Genomic DNA, 19850 nt, shown 5'->3' with positions numbered 1-19850 from the left:
TTTCTATTGGAAAACGTTATGACTATACCTAGCAATATCTTCATAGTTATTGTCTTGGAATCCCACTCAGGTTTTTAGAGAATTAATTTAGCAGAAGCAAAAATAAATAAGTAAATACAGAAACAGCCATGTTTAAAAGCAGAGTATATTGCTGTCTTACTTATAAAATTAAAAACTGGAAACATATCCTTCAATAGGGGCATATTTTAATTACTTATAATACATAACTGCAACTAGGCATCCACTTAACATTGTGAAGACCATTTTGAGGTATGCCAAATGTTTAGAGTGAAACGCAGAATACGAAAAAGTGTGCACTGACTTCAGCCACTGGAAAGCAATTGTGCTTCAGGGGTAGAAGGGTCCTGAGGGTCGAATTTCCAATCCTTCTCCATAAGCTGACTTCATCTTTTCTGCTTAAAAAGTTTTAACTAGCTCCCTAGTTAGCCTTAAAAAACAACAACAACAAAAACCTGTATTTTACCAGACTGTGGATAAACGTGAGGTAATATTTCCTTGTCCCTCAGTAGGAGATGACAGAGTAACACTTTTTGATAACTACACATGAGTCTTAGTCCATTCTGGCTGCTATAACAAAATATTACAGACTGGGTGGCCTATAAACAACAGAAATTTATTTCTTATAGTTTTGGAGGCTAGAAATCAACGATCAAGGTGCTGGCAGGTTTGGTGTCTGGTGAGATCTTACTTGCTGGTCATACATGGCCATCTTTTCGCTGTGTCCTCACAGGGCAGATGGGGGAAGAAAGCTCTCTGAGGTCTCTTTTATAAGGTCACCAATCCTATTCACGAGGTTCTGTTCTCATGCTTCCAAAAGGCCTCCCTTCCTAATGCCATCACATTAGGGGTTAAGTTTCAACACATGAAAGGGGGGGACAGGCACAAAAGCATTCAGTCTATAGCAACACACTTCCTGCAACATCAGACACTAGCTGGGAAGGAAATCCTGGATCTTGGTCCCAACCAGAGCCTATAGTGTCCAGGGCGAGTCAATATCTCAGAGTGATGATGACACAATTTGTTTCCAGCCACAGGTGGGAGAGAAAAACCAGGACAGGTCCTTACGCGGCTGTTTATTTTAGAAAGTGAATAAAATGTGGTTTATCCTGTAAACTACAAAAAGCAGGAACAAAGCAGTCCTTGAGAGTTAGAGTGGTGCTCAGTTGCAGTGGGAAAGGAAAGCTGCAAGTAAACCAGGCAAAGGTGGATTCCTTGCAAAAGTCACAGGGCTTAAGCCTCTCATCTGCAGAGATGCCTTCCAAAGCCCTTTCCTTTCACATGCATGGTAACGTCCCCTTTTGTGCCTATTTTTTTGTATGGTTTTCTTAAGAATGATTTTTACATTGCTCGAGCTTCACGCACACAAAATCCGGATCTGCTATGGAGCCCAGTTTCTAGATATTAAAATAAGAGAGAGAGAGAGAGAGAGAGAGAGAGAGAGAGAGAGAGGCAGGTAGACAGAGACAGAGATCTGCTTGACCAAACAGACAATTCAAAGCAACGTACTTAAGGAGCACCCAGGTTGCTCAGTGGTTAAGCGTCTGCCTTCAGCTCAGGTCATGACCCAGGGTCCTGGATGGAGTCCCACATCAGGCTCCTCGCAGGGAGCCTGCTTCTCCCTCTGCCTATGTCTGTTGCCTCTCTCTGTGTGTCTCTCATGAATGAATAAATAAATAATCTTTAAAACAAACAAACAACAAAAAAAGCAGAGTACTTTAAAAAAGATCCTAAGAAAACAGGAGACTCCAAAAGAATGGTTGATGTCACATCAGTATGAAACTTAATCTGACCAAGAAATAATTCAGGAACTAACTTTTAAAGGATTCCAACGTCAATAATGAAAAGTTTCTCAGAGCTTCCACTAAAGGAAGCCAGGCAGAGAGAAGCGGGCTAATGTTGGCCATCCTTTGGGATTTGCCCATCCAATGTGAAATAGTTTTCAGCCTCCGTTAAGTAACAAAATCTGCAGTGACTGAAAGCTGCCACGAGGTGGTAGACGTGGCTTACTTGACATAATTACTTTGAGGCATGCGAAACACAAATGTTTCATTCTCAGATTTATGAAGTTTTGTGATTTTTCTCACTTTTCAGAGAAGGCTTAGCTCTGTTCAACAGCTTGCTCATAAAGGATGAGGTTTGTTCTGACTTTATTTTGGGAGTTTGCAAGGTGAGATGCATAGAATTTAATTCTGTTAGCAAAAAACAGGTGAATTGCAAAAAGAATGGCTAGAAAGCATCTGCCAGCTTTCTTTCTGCTTCCAGTTGTGCCCTGAACTCTCCCTGCAGTGAGAGGAGCCTTGGCTATTCTCAGAGATGTCAGGTGCACAGAGCTCTGCCTGCCTGGGGAAGGTTTTATCCACTGCCGGGCCCCCCAGCAGGTGCCGGGCCTGGGAACATTCGAGTGCCCACTGGTGTTCGGTTCTGGTGGGGGTCTCTGCATGTATTGGATCCTCGCAGCCTGTGCTCTCCTTGGCCACTCACCACTTCTCACCTACATAAATAAAAGCTGAGAAAGGTGGAGCATATTAGTCCCAATGACTTCTTCTGAGTACAGCAAGATTCACTCTAAAGAGCAAAAGGCACTCACTGGAGTGGGCCTTGCAGGGCTTAACTTCTCTTGCTGCAGTTGCAAGTTTGAGGCAGGTTCCAAATGGTCTTTTCAAAAATAAAAATAATAATAAAATTAAATTTAAAAATAAAAATAAAAATAAAATGGTGTTTTCATCTCTTTCTTTGCCAAAGGCCCTGGAGGCCAGAGATGCTTGTGAGTGGGAGTGGACATTCTGCTTTAGTCCGGACAGCTTTCTGTCACACAGAGGAGATGGCACTGTTCTGATCTTCTTTGCAGAGCATTCCCTTACACTCTGCACTCCCCCAGACCAGCCCCCACACTCCCAGATGTGCCCCTGACCCTTGGACCTCCTTCAAAGCACTCTGGTCTGCTGATCCTCTGATATGAACCACCATGCTCACTGAGTATAGAACTGAGGCTTTTCCTTTCCTCACAATCACCATTCAGTGCAAGGGGAGGCATCACTAGCCACCACAGATCATGAGTGGTACTTTTTTTGCTAATAATGTTTTTACTTGTATCAAATGCAAAACAATTTGTTTAATAAAGAACATGGCTTTCCTAACTTTACACACCAAGAAGCTAGAAAAAAGCAACAAAGCCCAAAGTTAGCAGATGGGGGGAAATAACAGACTAGAACCAGAATAAATGAAATAGAAAATAAAGAAACAGGGGTGCCTGGGTGGCTCAGTGGGTTAAGCCTCTATCTTAGACTCAGGTCATGGTCTCAGGGTCCTGGGATGGATCCCTGAGTTGAGCTCCCTGCTCAGAGGGGGGTCTGCTTGTCCCTCTTCCTCTGCCCCTCCCCCTGCTTATGCTCTCTCTTTTCCTCCCCCAAATAAATACATAAAATCTTTTAAAAAAAGAAAATAGAGAAACACTAGAAAAAATGAATATAGATGTAAAATATCTCAACAAAATATTGGCAAAATGAATCCAAAAGCACATTAAAAGGATTATGCACCATGACCAAGTGGGATTTATCCCTTGAGTGGAAACATGGTTCAATATACAAAAATCAGTTAATGCAATATAGTAACAGAATAAAGTCTAAAAACCACATGATTATCTAAATAGATGCAGAAAAAGCATTTAACAAAATGCAACACCCTTTCATGATAAGAACTCTCAACAAGCGAGGAATAGAAGGAACATATATCAACACAGTTAAGGCCATATATGAAAAGCCCACAGCTAAAATCATGCTCAATGGTGTGAAATTGAAAGTTTTTCCTCCAAGTTCAGGAACAAAGCAAGGATGCCCACATTTGCCAGTTCCATTTAACACAGTCCTAGAAGGCCTGGCCAGAGCAATTGGGCAATAAAAAAATATAAAAGACACCCAAATTGTAAAGGCAGAAGTAAAATTATCCCTGTTTAGAGATCACATGATATTATACAGAGAAAACCCTGAAGATTCCATTAAAAATCAATTAGAGTAAGTGAATTTAGTAAAGTTGCAGGATACAAAGTCAACATACAAAAATAGCTGCATTTCTATACTCTAAAAATAAACAATCTGAAAAGGAAGTTAGGAAAACAATTCTACTTAACAATAGCACCAAAAAGAATAAAGTACTAGGGGGGGCATCTGAGTGGCTCAGTCAGGTAAGCTTCTGCAGCTCAGGTCATGATCCCAGGATCCTGAGATGGAGCCCTGAGTCAGGGCTCTCACTCTTTCTCATTCTCTCTAAGAATTTTTAAAAATCTTTTTTTAAAAAAGAATAAAATACTTAGGAATAATATTTTTTAGAGAGAGAGAAGAAAAGAGAAATTGAGAGAGAGAGTGTGTGTGTGTGTGTGTGTGAGCATGTGTGCATGCAAGGGGGGAGACGCAAAGGGAGAGGGAGAGAGAGAATCTCAACCAGACTCCATACTCACTGTGGAGCCCAATGCAGGGCTCAATCTCACAACCGTGAGATCATGACCTGAGCTGAAATTGAAAGTCAGGGGATCCCTGGGTGGCGCAGCGGTTTGGCGCCTGCCTTTGGCCCAGGGTGCGATCCTGGAGACCCGGGATCAAATTCCACGCCGGGCTCCTGGTGCATGGAGCCTGCTTCTCCTTCTGCCTGTGTCTCTGCCTCTCTCTCTCTCTCTCTCTCTCTCTCTCTCTGTGACTATCATAAATAAATAAAAATTAAAAAAAAAAAAAAAGAAAGTCAGACACTTAACTGACTGAGCCACCCAGGCACCCTAGGAATAATCTTAATTAAAGAGATGAATGATTGTACACTGAAAATGCAAAACAATGGTGAAAGGCATTAAAGAAAACACAAACAAAAGCACACACACACACAAAAGAAAAGAAAACACAAACAAATGGAAATGGATGTTTCCCATGTTGATGGATTGGGAGACTTAATATTGTTAAGATGCCACACTACCCAAAGCAATCTACAGATTCAATCCAATCTTTATCAAAAAATACTAACAGCATTTTTTTTGCAGAAATAAAAAAGCAATTCTATCATTGATATGAAACCATAAAAGACCACAAATAGCCAAATCACTCCTGAAGGAGAACAAATCTGGAGGCTCCACACAGTATATCCTGATATTAAAAATATATTACAAAGCTACAGTAATTAAAGCAATAGGATACTGGCATAAAGACAGACATATGGGCTGATGGAACAGGACAGAAGACACAGAAATAAACCCACATGCCTACAGCCAACTGATGTTCAATACAGGTGCCAAGATATACAATGAGGAAAGGATAGTCTCTTCAACAAAGATGTTGGAAAAAGTAGATGTCTAAATGCAAAAAATAAAAGTGGGCCCTGATCTTACACCATACACAAAAATCAACTCAAAATGGATTAAGAACTTAAACATAAGACCTTAAACTATAAAACTCCTAGAAAAAAAACATAGGGGCAAAGCTTCATGACACTGGTCTTGGCAGTGATTTCACAGACATCACATCAAAAACACAGGCAACAAAACGAAAAATGTTCAAGTGGGACTACATCAAATTAAAAAGCTTCTGCAAGGCAAAGGAAACAATCAAGAGTGAAAAGGCAATCTACAGAATGGAAGAAAATATTGCAAACTATATATTTGGTAACGGGTTAATCTTCAAAATAGATAAGGAACTCCTACAACTCAGTAGCAAAACAAAAAACTAATAACCTGATTTTAAAATGAGTTGAGAACTTGAATAGACATTTCTCTTATTTTTTTAAAATTTTTAAAATTCCAGTATAGTTAACGTACAGTGTTATATTAGTTTCAATTACACAATATAGCAATTCAACGATTCTGTACACTCCTCAGAGCTCATCACCATAAGTGTACTCTTAATTCCCTTCATCTATTTCACCCAACTCCCCCCACACCTCTCTTCTGGTAGCCATCAGTTTGTTCTCTCTAGTTTAGATTCACAGAATCTAAGAGGTGATGGTGGTTGCCAGGGGCTGGTGGGAGGGGAAATAGGGAGTTACTAATCGACAGGCATAAAGTTTCAGTTAAGCAAGATGAGTAAGTTCTCAGAGATCTTCTATATAAATATTGTACCTACAGTCAACAATAATTATTGTACACATATTTGTGAAGAGATTAGATTTCATGTTAATTGTTCTTACTACAATAAAATAATATCTTCTTTTTAAAAAAATGCAATTCAAGGTACCTGAGTAGCTCTGTTGGTTGTTTGCCTTCAGCTCAGGTCATGAACTTGGGGTCCTGAGATTGAGCCCCGTGTTGGACTCCCTGGTCAGTGGGGAGTATGCTTCTCTCTTTCCCATTACCCCTCCCCCCTGCTCTCTGTCAAATAAATAAATAAAATCTTAAAAAAGAAAAGAGAAAAGCACCCAGAGATTCTTTCTAAAGACAAGATAACAGTGTGGAGAAATGGCAAAACAGACGTTCAGTATTCCCAGGGAGCTTCATTAAAGATCTCACCTAATTACTTCCAGTATGGAAAGAGATAAGTCACTAGGATAAAAGGTCTAGCATAGGGAATATAGTCAATGATATTGTAATAGTGTTGTACGGTGACAGATGGTAGCTACACTGGTGGTGAGCACAGTATAACATACAGGGTTGTTGAATCACTCTGTTGTACACCTGAAACTAACATTGTCTGTCAACTACACTTAATCTAAAAAAAAAAAAAAAAAAGTAGTGATCGAAAAAAAGAGCAAGAGAGAATTATAATAGAAAAAAAAAAACCTCACCTGGGGTGCCTGAGTGGTTCAGATGGTTAAGTGTCTGCCTTTGGCTCAAGTCATGATCCCAGGGTCCTGGGATGGAGCTCCCTGCTGAGCAGGGAGCCTGCTTCTGTCTCTCTCTCTCTGTTCTCCCTCTGCTTCTGCTCTCTCTCTCAAATGAATAAATTTAAAAAAAGAAAGAAAGAAAGAAAGAAAGAAAGAAAGAAAGAAAGAAAGAAAGAAAGAAAGAAAGAAAGAAAGAAAGAAAGAAAGAAAGAAAGAAAGGAAGAAAGAAAGAAAAAGAAAAAACCTCATCTAAATAAAGTTATCATACTTAAAACACATAGGGGAAGATTGCTGGGTGCAACATAGTCCCTGTGCTGCATTTGCCTCATTAGTAAGCACAGAGGCCTCAGAACATTCCCTCCCCCAGCATGGCCAGTGCACACGGGAAGAGTAGGAGCTCCACAAAGCCCACAAGAGCTCTCTCTACCCTCAAGAGAACTCTCCTTGTTCAAAACATGGAGTTCTACTGAACCATGTGCCAATCTGAATAAAAGCAGGCGTCACTGTAAAAGAGAAACTTTAATTTATGCTGAAAAAACTTTTTAGGAGATAACATCCTGATGTTAGTCAGAAGCAGGTAAATCAGGGCATTCTGCATTTTCTTTCAACACAGGACACACCTGAGATCCTACAGACAGGAAACGTGGGGAGGATAAATCCAAAGACATATGCATCAGGTACACTCCGAAGTTCACCTGTGAATAAGACAGCGGCAACAAGCTCGATTATTTGAGCAGTTGAAATAATTCTGTAAATAATAATGTTCAACTAAAATCAAGACAAATCTCAGGGATCCTGGGGGGCTCAGCGGTTTAGCCCTTGCCTTCGGCCCAGGGCATGATCCTGGAGTCCTAGGATTGAGTCCCACATCAGGCTCCCTGCATGGAGCCTGCTTCTCCCTCTGCCTGTGTCTTTGCCTCTCTGTCTCTGTCCCTCTCTCTCTCTCTCTCTCTCTCTCTCTCTGTGTCTCTCATGAATAAATAAATAAAAATATTTTTAAAAATAAAATAAAATAAAGTCAAATCTTTAAAGACATGTCCGAGAATCTGCAGTGAGAAACAAGAATCCCAATTTCAGACACCAAGGATTCTCATTTAAAATGTCCTTTCCTGGGCGCCTGGGCAGCTCATCAGTTAAGTATCCAACTCTTGATTTTCGCTCAGGTCATGATCTCAGGGTCATGAGATGGAGCCCTGAGTCAGGCTCTGTGTTAAGTGTGGACTCCACTTGGGATTCTCTCTCTCCCTCTACTTCTGCCTCTCCCCTCTCCCCACCCCCGTGATCTCTCTCTTAAAAATACATACATACAGGGCAGCCTGGCTGGCTCAGTGGTTTAGCACTGCCTTCAGCCCAGGGCCTGATCCTGGAGACCCAGGATGGAGTCCCATGTCGGGCTCCCTGCATGGAGCCTGCTTCTCCCTCTGCCTTTGTCTCTCTCTCTCTCTCTAATGAATAAATAAAAAATCTTTTAAAAATACATACATATATACATACTATCCTCTCCTAATAGTCACCCCACACCTGTTTATTGCTGGACCCATTCTTTTTTTCTCCTTTCTCTATACCCTGAGCTTCCAGTAGGAGGACTTGCATCTTGCTCTTTGTTTCTCACCACTGTCAGGCCAATTTCTGCTCTGTTCCCTGATGTAAAAACTATTTTGTGAAAATAATAGCAAAACTCTGCATTTTCTTTGTTGTGATTTTTTTTTTTATATATCATGTAGGTTAAGTTCTCCAAACTCTCTAGGATAAAGATGGAAAGTCCACAATAAAGAGCTGTGTGAGTCTACTCAAAGTTTGCCATCAATGCAAGTGAGCCAAAAAGGACCTTTTGGAGCATGTGACATGCTCCCAGAGCTGTTCATTGCAGTGATAACATCAGCTGGACGCCCCCATGTTCCAGGCCTCAGGCTAGAGGCTGAGGCCAAATTAATTCCTTAAGATTTGTGCACATGTGGGTGAAGGGTACACAAGAATTCTCTGTACTCTCTTGGCAATTTATCTGTAAATCTAAAATTATTCCAAAAATTATTTTAAAAAAGAAAAGATCTGTGCACATGAGAATTACAGTGATTCTAAGAAGTATTATTTCCTTCCATGCCCACCATCCCCTCTCCTAGCACCCTTGGCATGGCAGGCCCAAGGTCCCCACACCCCCAGGGGAAATGACTTGCCTCACTGAGCACATAGACATGTTGGTAAAACACTCAAGTGCAGACCATATCTATCCTGTACCTGTAGGGAGACTGTGGCAATTACATACTGTGAACAAATCCCAGTTTTGGAGAAACACAGGAAACAGTGCAGAACATTTTACTATGAGTTAACTTTCTAACTTACTATTGGAGAGAGATTAAATATTTACATTATTTCAGTTAACTTTCAAGAAATGCTCCATGCAGGCTAACTACTTACCTGGCTTCCTATAATTCTTGGGAAACAAAACCAGAAAGTACTAGCCTAGACACAGATCTTCCTAAAGAATCAATCTGTGAGAAATTCAGTTTCTATAATCTGGCCTACACAAAAACAATATTTGGGCATATGAACCCTCAAGATGATTTACAGGCTTCTGAGAGAAGAATTTACTGAATCTGTGCAGCTCCACTACTTACCAGGGGGGCATTTTACTCTCATGAGACATCCATGGAGAAGAAAATAATGATCAATACAAAAAAATTACTTTGCTTATTTCCTTATTTCTTATTTACACCCAATATCCCTTTAATGAAATTTGACAGCATCAAAAATACACATAATAAGACCCAAAATAGTAAGGAAGTGATAGAAAGGAAAAATAAGATGGGTTCGTGGATGAGGTCAGAACCTTAATGGTAGCCCATCAGCCTTAGGATGTGTCCCCACTTCTAAAACTTAACTCAGCACTATTACTCAGAACTGGTGTGGATAATGAGCCAGGATCTTAAAACAGGTGCCATGGTTCACAATCATGCTTACCTTTCTCTCGCGCCTCTCAGAAAGCTTTTGAAAAACATTTTGGTTTCGCTGCCCAGTTTGCTGGTCGATACAGATCATCTGGCATCTGTGACAAGGCCCCGAAACCTGGGAGGTGAGAAGGGAAAAGAGAGTGTTGCCATGAAAATGACCAGACACTCCTGCTGTGCAGGTAGGAAGCTGAGTCCGGAAGACTGGTTGTAAGAGGTAGAGTCTCCAGCCCCACTCACACACAGAAATGCTCAATATTCTAACAGCAAGGAGCCAGAAAGTGGCACCTCCTCAGGTCATTGGTCATCTACTGAAAGGCTCCCACCTCAGGGCTTTGTAGAGAAAAAAAAGAGGGGTTGTGAATCTTGGATGGCTTTCAAATGAATCCTGGGGATCCTCCCAGGAAGAAAAGAAATAACTGATTGGAGGGGTAAAAGGGGAGAAGATCAATACCCAGCACTGAGTCCTCTGAAAGAACCTTACAATGTCCATGCCCTTTGACCCAGAAATTTCATTTCTAGGAATTTCACCTAAGAAAAGAACCACAAGTACAAACAGATTCACATACAAGGATCCTTCTCACATTACTTGTAGTAGGGGAAATCTGGGAGTGTCTTAAACATCAAAGAGTAGAAAAGGATGGCCACACTCCATGTATGTATCATGCAGGTATTAAAATTACCTCTATAAAGGGCTTTATTTTTTTTAAGATTTTATTTATCTATTCATGACAGACAGAGAGAGAGAGGCAGTGACATAAGCAGAGGGAGAAGCAGGCTACCCACAGGTTGCCCCATGAGGGACTCAATCCTGAAAATCCGGGATCAGGCCCTGAGCCAAAGGCAGCGGCTCAACCGCTGAGCCACCCAGGCATCCCTATAAAGAGCTTTAAATGAAAGGGGAAATATTTACTTTTATAAGTGAAATAAGCAGGAAACAAAACATATATATATATGTGTGTGTATATATATGTGTGTGTGTGTGTGTATATATACATATATATATACACACACACACACACAGTGTCTTGACAGGGGTCATACCATATGGTAGAACTTCTATTATGCTTGGTCTGCCATGAACATGAATTGCTTTAAAGCGAGAAAATCTCCCATAAGTGTTAACACAAAAAAAAGAAAGTATGCACTCAGCAGTGACAAGACGCTTCTTTTGTCTCACATATAAAAAGAGCAAAGGCACTTGATTTTCTCCTTTGCTCCTCTGCTCACCCATGGGCGCAAAGTAAGCACTGAAATCAGAAACAACTAAATCTGGATGTGTCTTGGCCTTTCCTATCCCTCGCTCCTGGCTGGTGGGCACTAAACCAGGGGAAGCGTGCCCTCACCGTGGTGCCGAAGTCAAGGTCCACAGGCCTCCATAAGCAGCTGGAGTGCGCTGTACGGGCCTCTGCCCAGCACTTGCCTCAATACTGGGTAGACCTACGACCTCTCAAAGCCCTATTTCCTCATCCAGCCCCTTAGCTTGATTTGGTGATTTCTAAGATGTCAAGCCCAGGCCTGGCACTTAGTCATGCTCAAAAGTGGAAGCTCTCATTATAACACACAAGAATCCCCAAGATGGAACAAGACTTCCAAAAGATCAGAACACTAAGCCCTCCAGAATCAAATACAGAACATTTTACCTTCTCTGCCTAGAACATTATGATTGCCAGGCCAGGCTCCCTCTGACTCTGCAGAGCCATGTCCCTCAGAATAGATGTCCCACAGAAGGGATGTCCCACCAGCCCCGGGCCCCAGCGGCCACCTGACAGACAAGACTTGAAGTAAAAATCCTGTCACTTTGGTGAAAAGACTCTCTTAAGACAGTTTCTCAAGCTGGCAGAAGGAAAGATATTTTCCAGGCACTTTTTTCAAACACCAAGACAGAGAAATCAACTTTCTTACAAAACTGTAATTTTGGGGACGTCTGGATGGCTCAGTGGTTGAGCGTCTGCCTTTGGCTCAGGGCGTGGTCCCAGGGTTCTGTGATCAAGACCCATATCGAGCTTCCTGCGTGGAGCCTGCTTCTTCCTCTGCCTGTATCTCTGCTGCTCTCTCTCTCTTTGTGTGTGTCTCTCATGAATAAATAAACAAAATATTTTTTTAAAAAACACTGTAAATTTAAGCTTTTTTTCTAGTACTCTTATCCATTGGGATTGTAAAAAATTGTTACTAGCATACAGGTTCTTTGAAAAATAACTCAAATGATACAGAAGCTTTAAGAAATGAGAAAGCACTTAGCAGTAGCCTCTCTATCCATCCTCAGAGGCAAAGGCCACTAACATGGCTGTAGGTCACTCCAGACTGCAGCTTATAGCTGGACACGACACCCCATGCACCTGCATAGCACACTCACTGCACTCTGAAAGACCACTGAGTTTCCTCCCTGTTGGCATCACTCCACAATACATCTTGGACATCCTTCCATGTCTGTACAGAGACGACCCCATCCCTGAGCTTTGCAATGTTCAGGATGGCCTGGCATTCCTGGGAGCTGATGTTCTTCACTGTTCTACAAAGCCATGTCAACAGTTTCTAACTCTTTGCTGTTATCAATAATTTTGCAATAAAGGTCTTAATCCACATAACCCTCTTTGAGCTCTAACGTTTTTTGTTTTTGTTTTTTTTTTAGCATCAATCTCCCTAAATGTGACTCTAAAGCCAACACATATCCAAGTTTCTATGACCTGATGATCCCCAGTGAAAATTTACTTTTCAAAAGAGATGTGCTTGGGATGCCTGGGTGGCTCAGCGATTGAGTGCTTGCCTTCAGCCCAGGGCGTGATCCTGGAATCCCAGATCAAATCCCACATCGGGCTCCCTGCATGGAGCCTGTTTCTCTCTCTCTCTGCCTATGTCTCTGCCCCTCTCTCTCTCTCTCTCTCTGTGTCTCTCATGAATAAATAAATAAAATCTTAAAAAAAAAAAAGAGAGAGAGAGATGTGCTAAAGCTTTTTGCATTGCAATGGCCTCAGCCTGAGTATTAGCAACAGCAAACGTCTTTTAAGCATTTAGTTTTTGAAAGGCACAGTACTAACTATAGTTTATACTTTTTAGTGTCTGCACAGGACCACATTGTGTGAAGATAACATAATTTATTTAACCAGTCTCCCTTTTTGTGCATATGTAGGATAGCCTCCAATTCTTCATATTTAACATCATAAGCACTACAATAAGTAAGTTTGTAACATAGCTCTGCATACATGTATTACTGTATTTTGTGGAATAGATTTCTACCCGTGAAAGAGTTGAGCCAAAGGGCAGGCATAATCTCACTTTTATTAATGAATGTTTATTAAGCGACCTAAAGAAAACAGAGCATCTCATAAAAGTTTCTTAAAGAATCTTCCCTGTATGCACATCTCTGGGGTACCTGAAGAGCCACAAGTGCTATGGTTTCTGGGTGAGTTTCTGACAGTGACAACAAACTAGTTCTAGTTCTTTGTTATCCTCTTCTTTTCTTCCTTTATTTCTCCCTCCTCTTCATTTATCAAACAACATAGATTAGCACCTACTCAATATCAGGCAGGATACCTAAGAGCAAGTGTTTTAAAGACATGACGCGGACACAGCAACAGGAAATAAGAGGACACCAGGAGTCAGGGATAAGGGGGTGGGGGAGGCGGCAGTAAGGCTAGTGCCAGTGAGAGGTCTGTGGGAGTGAATGTCACAGAGAGAAGAGATTGTTTTTTTCAAGAGGGAGCAGCTGCTAGGATAAGAGGAAGTTTGGGGAGTTAAATGGATAAAAGAAGTTCTCTAGGACATTTTAGCGTCATGCAGATTGAACCACCCTCCACAACCTCAGACCTCTGACATTCTTCAAAAGATTTATTGTTTTAATTTACTGCTTTTCTGGATATTACATTGGTGTCCCTTCCAAGTGCAGAGCCAGGACACAAGGTAGCCCAGTATAGTCATTACACCATTGATTAATAACACTACTATCAAAATAGTTTCATGCCCCCACTAAAGAACTGGGCACATTCTGTGCAGATGCCCTATCCTTCCGTCCCTAGCTATTCCTTATCTTTCCTGTCAATTCATTCTCTCAACAATTACTGAGCACTGACTCCCAGCCAGGACTGTTCTGGGCCCTAGAGGGACAGCAGGGAACAAAGCCTACTTAAGCCCCACCCTTGTATGCCCTGAAGGAATAAGCAGGTAGTATGCAGACTCAAGAGTTTTTCAAGGAAGTGATATCTGAGCAGAGGTCCTGAAGTGGCGGCAGGAAGAACGTGCCAGGCCTAAGGGACAGCAGGGACAAAGGTGCTGAGACAGGACGCTTGGCCTGTTTAGAGAATGGAGAGAAGGGTGGTATGTAGGGGTGAGGGCTGGCAAGCTCGGAGAGGTTGGAGAGGTCAGAGGGCTCAGGGCTCTGGGGCCCTTATTGGCTCCAAGAAAGAATGCAGGTTTTAACCTAAGACTTCCTCACATCTTCCATGCCCATTGCACAATTTGGGGAGCTCAGAGCCTGGGGAGAGACAGCAAGCCATGGCTTTGCCTCTGACTATGAGCTCCTCCACAATGACCAGTGAGGCCAGAAGGCAGAGCGTAGGAAGAGGGTGGAGTGGCCATGGGCACTGAGGGACCGCTAGGCATCTGGGACCTTCTCCACCAGACAGCAGTAAAGTCCAACAGGTTTCATGAGAATAAAGTTCTCATAGACACAGCATTCTAAGAAAACAGAATCTAAGCCTGAACATAGTGAGGGGGTGGAGGTGGCACTGAGCTTGCAATCACCTGTATGGGGCATATTATCTCTGCCCCATGTGAAACTAACTGTTGCTGTCCTCATGGGGAATAAACAACAGATCCTTCCCAGGGGAGTCCCAAAATGTAGATGTCAAAGGATTCTCCTTTAAGAGTCAAAGAGAGGCATTCCCGCCTACCACCACCCTGGCCTTAGATAAAGGTCAGTTTCCATTTGCAACCCTTGAGGAAGGGTAACTGAACTTCCCTCAACTCACCTGGAAACGCAAGGAACCAATAGAGATCTCATCCCATTTCTCTTCTTCAAAAGCCCTTGTTCCATTGGTAATAATATTGGCACGGAAACGTGAGATGAGGTCTTTCATTGGGAGTAACTCCTTTCCATTCTCATCACTGTTTAAGACATACCAAAGGGGGGGTGGGTAAGTGAGGAGAAGTGGGTAAGTGCATTGTTTTATTTATTCAACATTTCTAGCACTTGATGCCTGACTTCATCAACTGCACTCTGGCCTGAGGCCTAGATGATCAGAATAAGCATCTGCAATGAGTATATGGCCAACAGACACCCATCTGTTTAATAGACCTTGATGGTGTCCCCTGGGAGATAGTCCCATCTCCATGAAGAGGCCTACTAGAGGCAGCACAAAGGTGAGTAGATCTTAGCAGGAAAGCTGAAGGATTCTGAAAACCAAGTGAACAGGGTCAAGTGAACAAACATCTATGAAAATACCAATTCTATGAGGTGAGTCCAGACAAGGCATTTAAAGAGTGTCAATAGGCTTAGTTACCAAGGACCTAAAATGTTGCGAGACCTCATACTCTTTTTCTAATATCATAAAGCAACAGGTATCTATGGGAGGTTTTAGTATTTATTTCCTATAGAGAACAGACTGGTGGTTACAAGAAGCAGGCATGGGAGCAGTCGAAATGGGTAAAGGGAGTCAAAAGATACAAGCTTCCAGTGCTAAAATAAATACATCATGGAGATGTACAGCATGATTACTATAGTTGTTACTACTGTACTGCCTATTTGAAGATTGGTAAGAAAGAAAATCTTTAAGATTTTCTCATCTCAAGTTCTCATCTCAAGGAAAAAATTTGTATGTGGTGACAGATGTTAATTTGACTTATTGTGGTGATCATTTGTTAATATATACAAATAGTGAATCATTATATTGTACATCTGAAGCTAATGTAATATTGTATGTCAATTATATGTCGATAAAAACAAATTTACTTCTTAACTTTTATCCTGTTTGCAGTTTTAACTAGCATATGCTATATTTGTAATTCTTGCTTACAATCTCTGCTTACTGCCACGAGGCCCCATACAAGGGCTCTTGGCACCTCCATGCACCCCCTCCCCCAAGTGAAAAAGCACTGAAAAAAAGCATTTAAAAACTTCAGCAAAAGAACACACTGTATGATCCCATTATACTGGGTTCAAGAATAGGTGAGACTATCTCTGGTGAATGAAGTCAGAATAGTGATGACCTTTGATAAGGCTAAGAGGGGATACAAGGAAAGTTTCTGGTTTACTAGAAATGTTCTCTATTTGATCTGGGTGGTGGTTACATGGGCATATACATCTGTAAAAATTCATTGAGCTATGTCCTTATTATTTTCCTGCTTTGTTGTGCCTCAACAAAAAATAAATAAATTTTAAGTTTGGGGGGGGGATCCTTAAGTATGATTGAATTTTCCCTGGAAACAGAACTGAAAGTCTCTAGTGGAGGGTAAGGCTATATCTCAATTCCCTTCCAAACAGGGAATGGTGTGTGAAAAGCTGGGAGCCAGGAGAACCACCTCTAGCTTTGCCCCTATGTATAACTCCCATGACTGATGAACTGAGAACTACAGTTTCCTCATCTGAAATGCAAGAGCTAGCACTTTCCAGTCCTAAAATCCTTTGATTCTGGATTTACCCTCCAGGTTACAAACCTTTCTTTTGTCCTCTGTAAAAAGAAAAACTGTATGTTTAAAAGCTAATGTGGTCAGCATATATAACATAGAGTCTGTCAGATTTGAAAGTAGAACAGAGATACAGCAACCAGAGCCCCTAGCGACCCTCTCAGGTACTAGGCACAGGCTGGTCCTCTTACCTTCTCTGCCTACTTGCTGCTTGTCAGCCCAGCATTAAACCAACTGGTAGGAAACATGGTCCCCTCCTGGTAGGAACCAGGACTGCAGCAAGCCTGTCTCCATCTCCTAGTTTTCCAAAGAATCCTAGAAAACTGCTGACCTACCCTCCCCAAGGGCTCTGAGTACCTGAGGAGAAATGTCACTCTGTGCCAGGCTAGCTCAGTGAACACCCAGGGCCCATGCGCTTGGGCTCTTATGAACCCAAGGAGGGTGGGCTGGGCCACAGCCAGGGAACTGTGTTGTATGTTTTTGCCAATGACTATAAAGAGGAATTACTACAAACAGTCCATCTTTGTCATTTTTATTAAGCTATATTTGTCCATGTTTGTGAGTATGCACACATGTGCCCAGGACCACATGGCATGTGAGAGTTACAGGATCCCTGGCTCATGGTGACAGGCATATACACACCCCTCCTAGCCTGTGGACCAGGGATGAGCAGTCCATCCAGCTCTCACAAAACAATGGGGTAATTCTTTTTGCCCTAATTGTCTGATTACCTTGAGACTTCAATTTCCTCTAAAGAACAATGAAGGGAGTTGAACTAATCTTTTCTAGAGCTGACCCGCTAATATGTCAGGCCCTTGGAAGAGCACTGGGTGGGAGCAGGCAGGCAATCATGTCGGTTCTGTCTGATGATACAAACAAATAATATCTATAGTTACAATTTTAAAAGCTTTCATAATCACTCTTCTTTTCACTCAAAATGACTGTGGAAGTAGGGCAAAGCTCCTAGGGGACAGGGAGTAGTAGAGGGCAGGCAACGAAACTGGGTCAAGTTCAATTCAATTAGAGCAAATGTTAAGAGATGGAATGACTGGGGTGCCTGGGTGGCTCAGTCAGTTAAGTGTCTGCCTTCAGCTCAGGTCATGATCTCAGGGTCCTGGGACTGAGGCCTGTATCGGACTCTCTGCTCAGCCAAGAACCTGCTTCTCCCTGCCTCTCCCCACTACTTATGCTTCTCTCTCACTCTCTCTCAAATAAATAACTAAAATTTTTAAGAGAGAAGGAGGGAGAGAGAGGAAGGAAGGAAGGAAGGAAGGAAGGAAGGAAGGAAGGAAGGAAGGAAGGAGAAAAGAGAAAAGAAAGAAAAGAAAAAAAGAAAAGAAAAGAAAAGAAAAGAAAAGAAAAGAAAAGAAAAGAAAAGAAAAGAAAAGAAAAAGAAAGAAAGAAAGAAGAAAAGAAAAAAAGAAAAGAAAAGAAAAGAAAAGAAACTTAAAGTTAGGGTTGACTAAGCATCATGAAGGCATCAAGAGAGATGTGGGAACTGGACTTTAAGGGCTTTGCAACTTCTCAGGGCCTCAGTCTCTCATCTAGACTCCATGACTCCCCAGGTAGGTGCCAGGCTCACTCCCAGAGTCAAGTGGTTACACATGTCTGCTATGCCCAAGGCAAAAGGTCTTACCTGGCATTTAATTGCTGCTGAAGCTCCAAAACACTGGATCTGTTTATCAGCAAGTACTGTGCTTCATTCACCAGAGAAAGGCTGGCTGTTGTACCAGCAGGCTGATCTAAAAGTGATGGAGTATTTTAAAAAGAAGTTGCAATATATGGAAATAATCTAAGTATCTATCGAAAGATGAATGGATAAAGATGATGTGAGATATACATATAATATTATATATATAGATATATATATATAATATTATTCAGCCACAAAAAAGAATGAAATCTTGGGGTGCCTGGGTGGCGCAGTTTTTTAAGCATTCAACTCCTGATTCGGGCTCAAGTCATGATCTTGGTGCTATGAGACTGAGCCCTGCATCTCTCTGCTAGAGATTCTCTCCCACCCCCTCTACTTCTCCACCTGCTCACATTCTCTCTCTCTCTCTCAAATGAATAAATATAATCTTAAAAAAAAAAAAAAGAAAGAATGAAATCTTGCAGTTTCTGACAACATGGATGGAGCTTGAGCGCATCATGCTAAGTGAAATAAACCAGACAGAAACACCATATGATCTCACTTATATGTGGAATCTAAAACAAATAAAAACAAAACAAAACAAAATAAAAAACAAGCTCATAGTTACAGAGAACAGATTAGTGGTTACCAGAGGCATTGAGGAGCGGGAGCAAGATGGATGAAGGGAGTCAAAAGATAGAAGCTTCCAGTTGTAAAATAAATACATCATGGGGATGTAATGTACACCATGGTGACTGTAGTTAATAACACTGTACTGCATGTTTGAAAGTTGCTAAGAGAGTAAATCTTAAAAGTTCTCATCACAAGAAAAAAATGTGTTAACTATATATGGTGACAGATGTTAACCAGACTTATAGTGGTGACCATTCCTCAATATATACAATATCGAATCGTTATGTTGTACATCTGAAACTAATATGTTATATGTCACTTATACCTCAATAAAAGTTTAAATAAATTTAAAAAGAAGAGTTGTTTTCTTAGAATGCAAATGAATCATGCTTCCATTAGCTTGCATTTTTAAAAAGTAGAGACTATTTCTACAAGGGAAAAAAATAGTGCCCTGGAAATAATAAAAATGTTCCAAGCACATCTGGCTCAAACCTCCCAGAAACAGAAAGAAAATGAGCTCCTAGAATACTGTTAATAACCCAGAAAAAAAATAATAATAAAATGCTGAAATTGGTCCAGCAAAGAAGACCTAGATGCAACATTTAGGGGAGAGATGAGAAGGAGACAGGGATGGGCTTCCCTAAGACAGTCGAAAGAAGGGCCTTGAGGAGGGCCACAGGCCCAGGAAGATCTTCTGAATCCAGTCAGGGATTTTTCTCCTTAGGAAAGTGTATGATATTGACTTTAGAAATAAACAGTACAGGGGCGACTGGGTGGCTCAGGTGGTTAAGCATCAAACTCTTGTTTTCAGCTCAGGTCATGATCTCAGGGTCATGAGATTGAGTCCTATGGCAAGGTCAGCTCTCAGCATGGAGTCTGCTTAAAATTCTCTCTCTCTCTCTCTCTACTCCTACCTCACCCAGGTGCATGCACATGTACATTCTCTCTCTGTCTCTAAAATAAAAAGAGAAAGAAAGAAGAAAGAAAGAAAGAAAGAAAGAAAGAAAGAAAGAAAGAAAGAAAGAAAGAAAGAAAGAAAGAAAGAAAAAGAAAGGAAGGAAAGAAAGATAGTTTTAAAACTACTGAAGGAAAAAAGTAGAAAACTAGTAAAGGAAAATATCAAGTGTGCCCAGAACTGCTAGCAGCTTCTGTCAGCCATTTGTTGACTGGCCATCACTGTCCTTGCACAAGATGTTGAGAAAAAG

General features: G+C 41.5%; 1 protein-coding gene across 1 annotated transcript in view; it reads right to left on the bottom strand.

Annotated features, from left to right (window-relative positions):
* Positions 1–7317: 7317 nt before the first annotated feature.
* The window catches only part of MOCOS (molybdenum cofactor sulfurase), a 53545-nt gene continuing 41012 nt past the window's right edge, over positions 7318–19850 (bottom strand). The window contains exons 12-15 of the mRNA XM_025996990.2: positions 18016–18121; positions 14726–14861; positions 9772–9876; positions 7318–7508 (exon numbers count right to left, since the gene is read on the bottom strand). Of these exons, the coding sequence (XP_025852775.2) occupies positions 7377–7508; positions 9772–9876; positions 14726–14861; positions 18016–18121 (479 nt within the window). The 3' untranslated portion in view covers positions 7318–7376. The remainder of the gene's footprint in view (positions 7509–9771; positions 9877–14725; positions 14862–18015; positions 18122–19850) is intronic.

This window comes from Vulpes vulpes, chromosome 13 (assembly GCF_048418805.1).
Source record: "Vulpes vulpes isolate BD-2025 chromosome 13, VulVul3, whole genome shotgun sequence".
NCBI lineage: Eukaryota > Metazoa > Chordata > Mammalia > Carnivora > Canidae > Vulpes > Vulpes vulpes.
The sequence above is the reverse complement of the archived record's forward strand: the minus strand, read 5'-3'. Positions and strand labels throughout refer to the sequence as shown.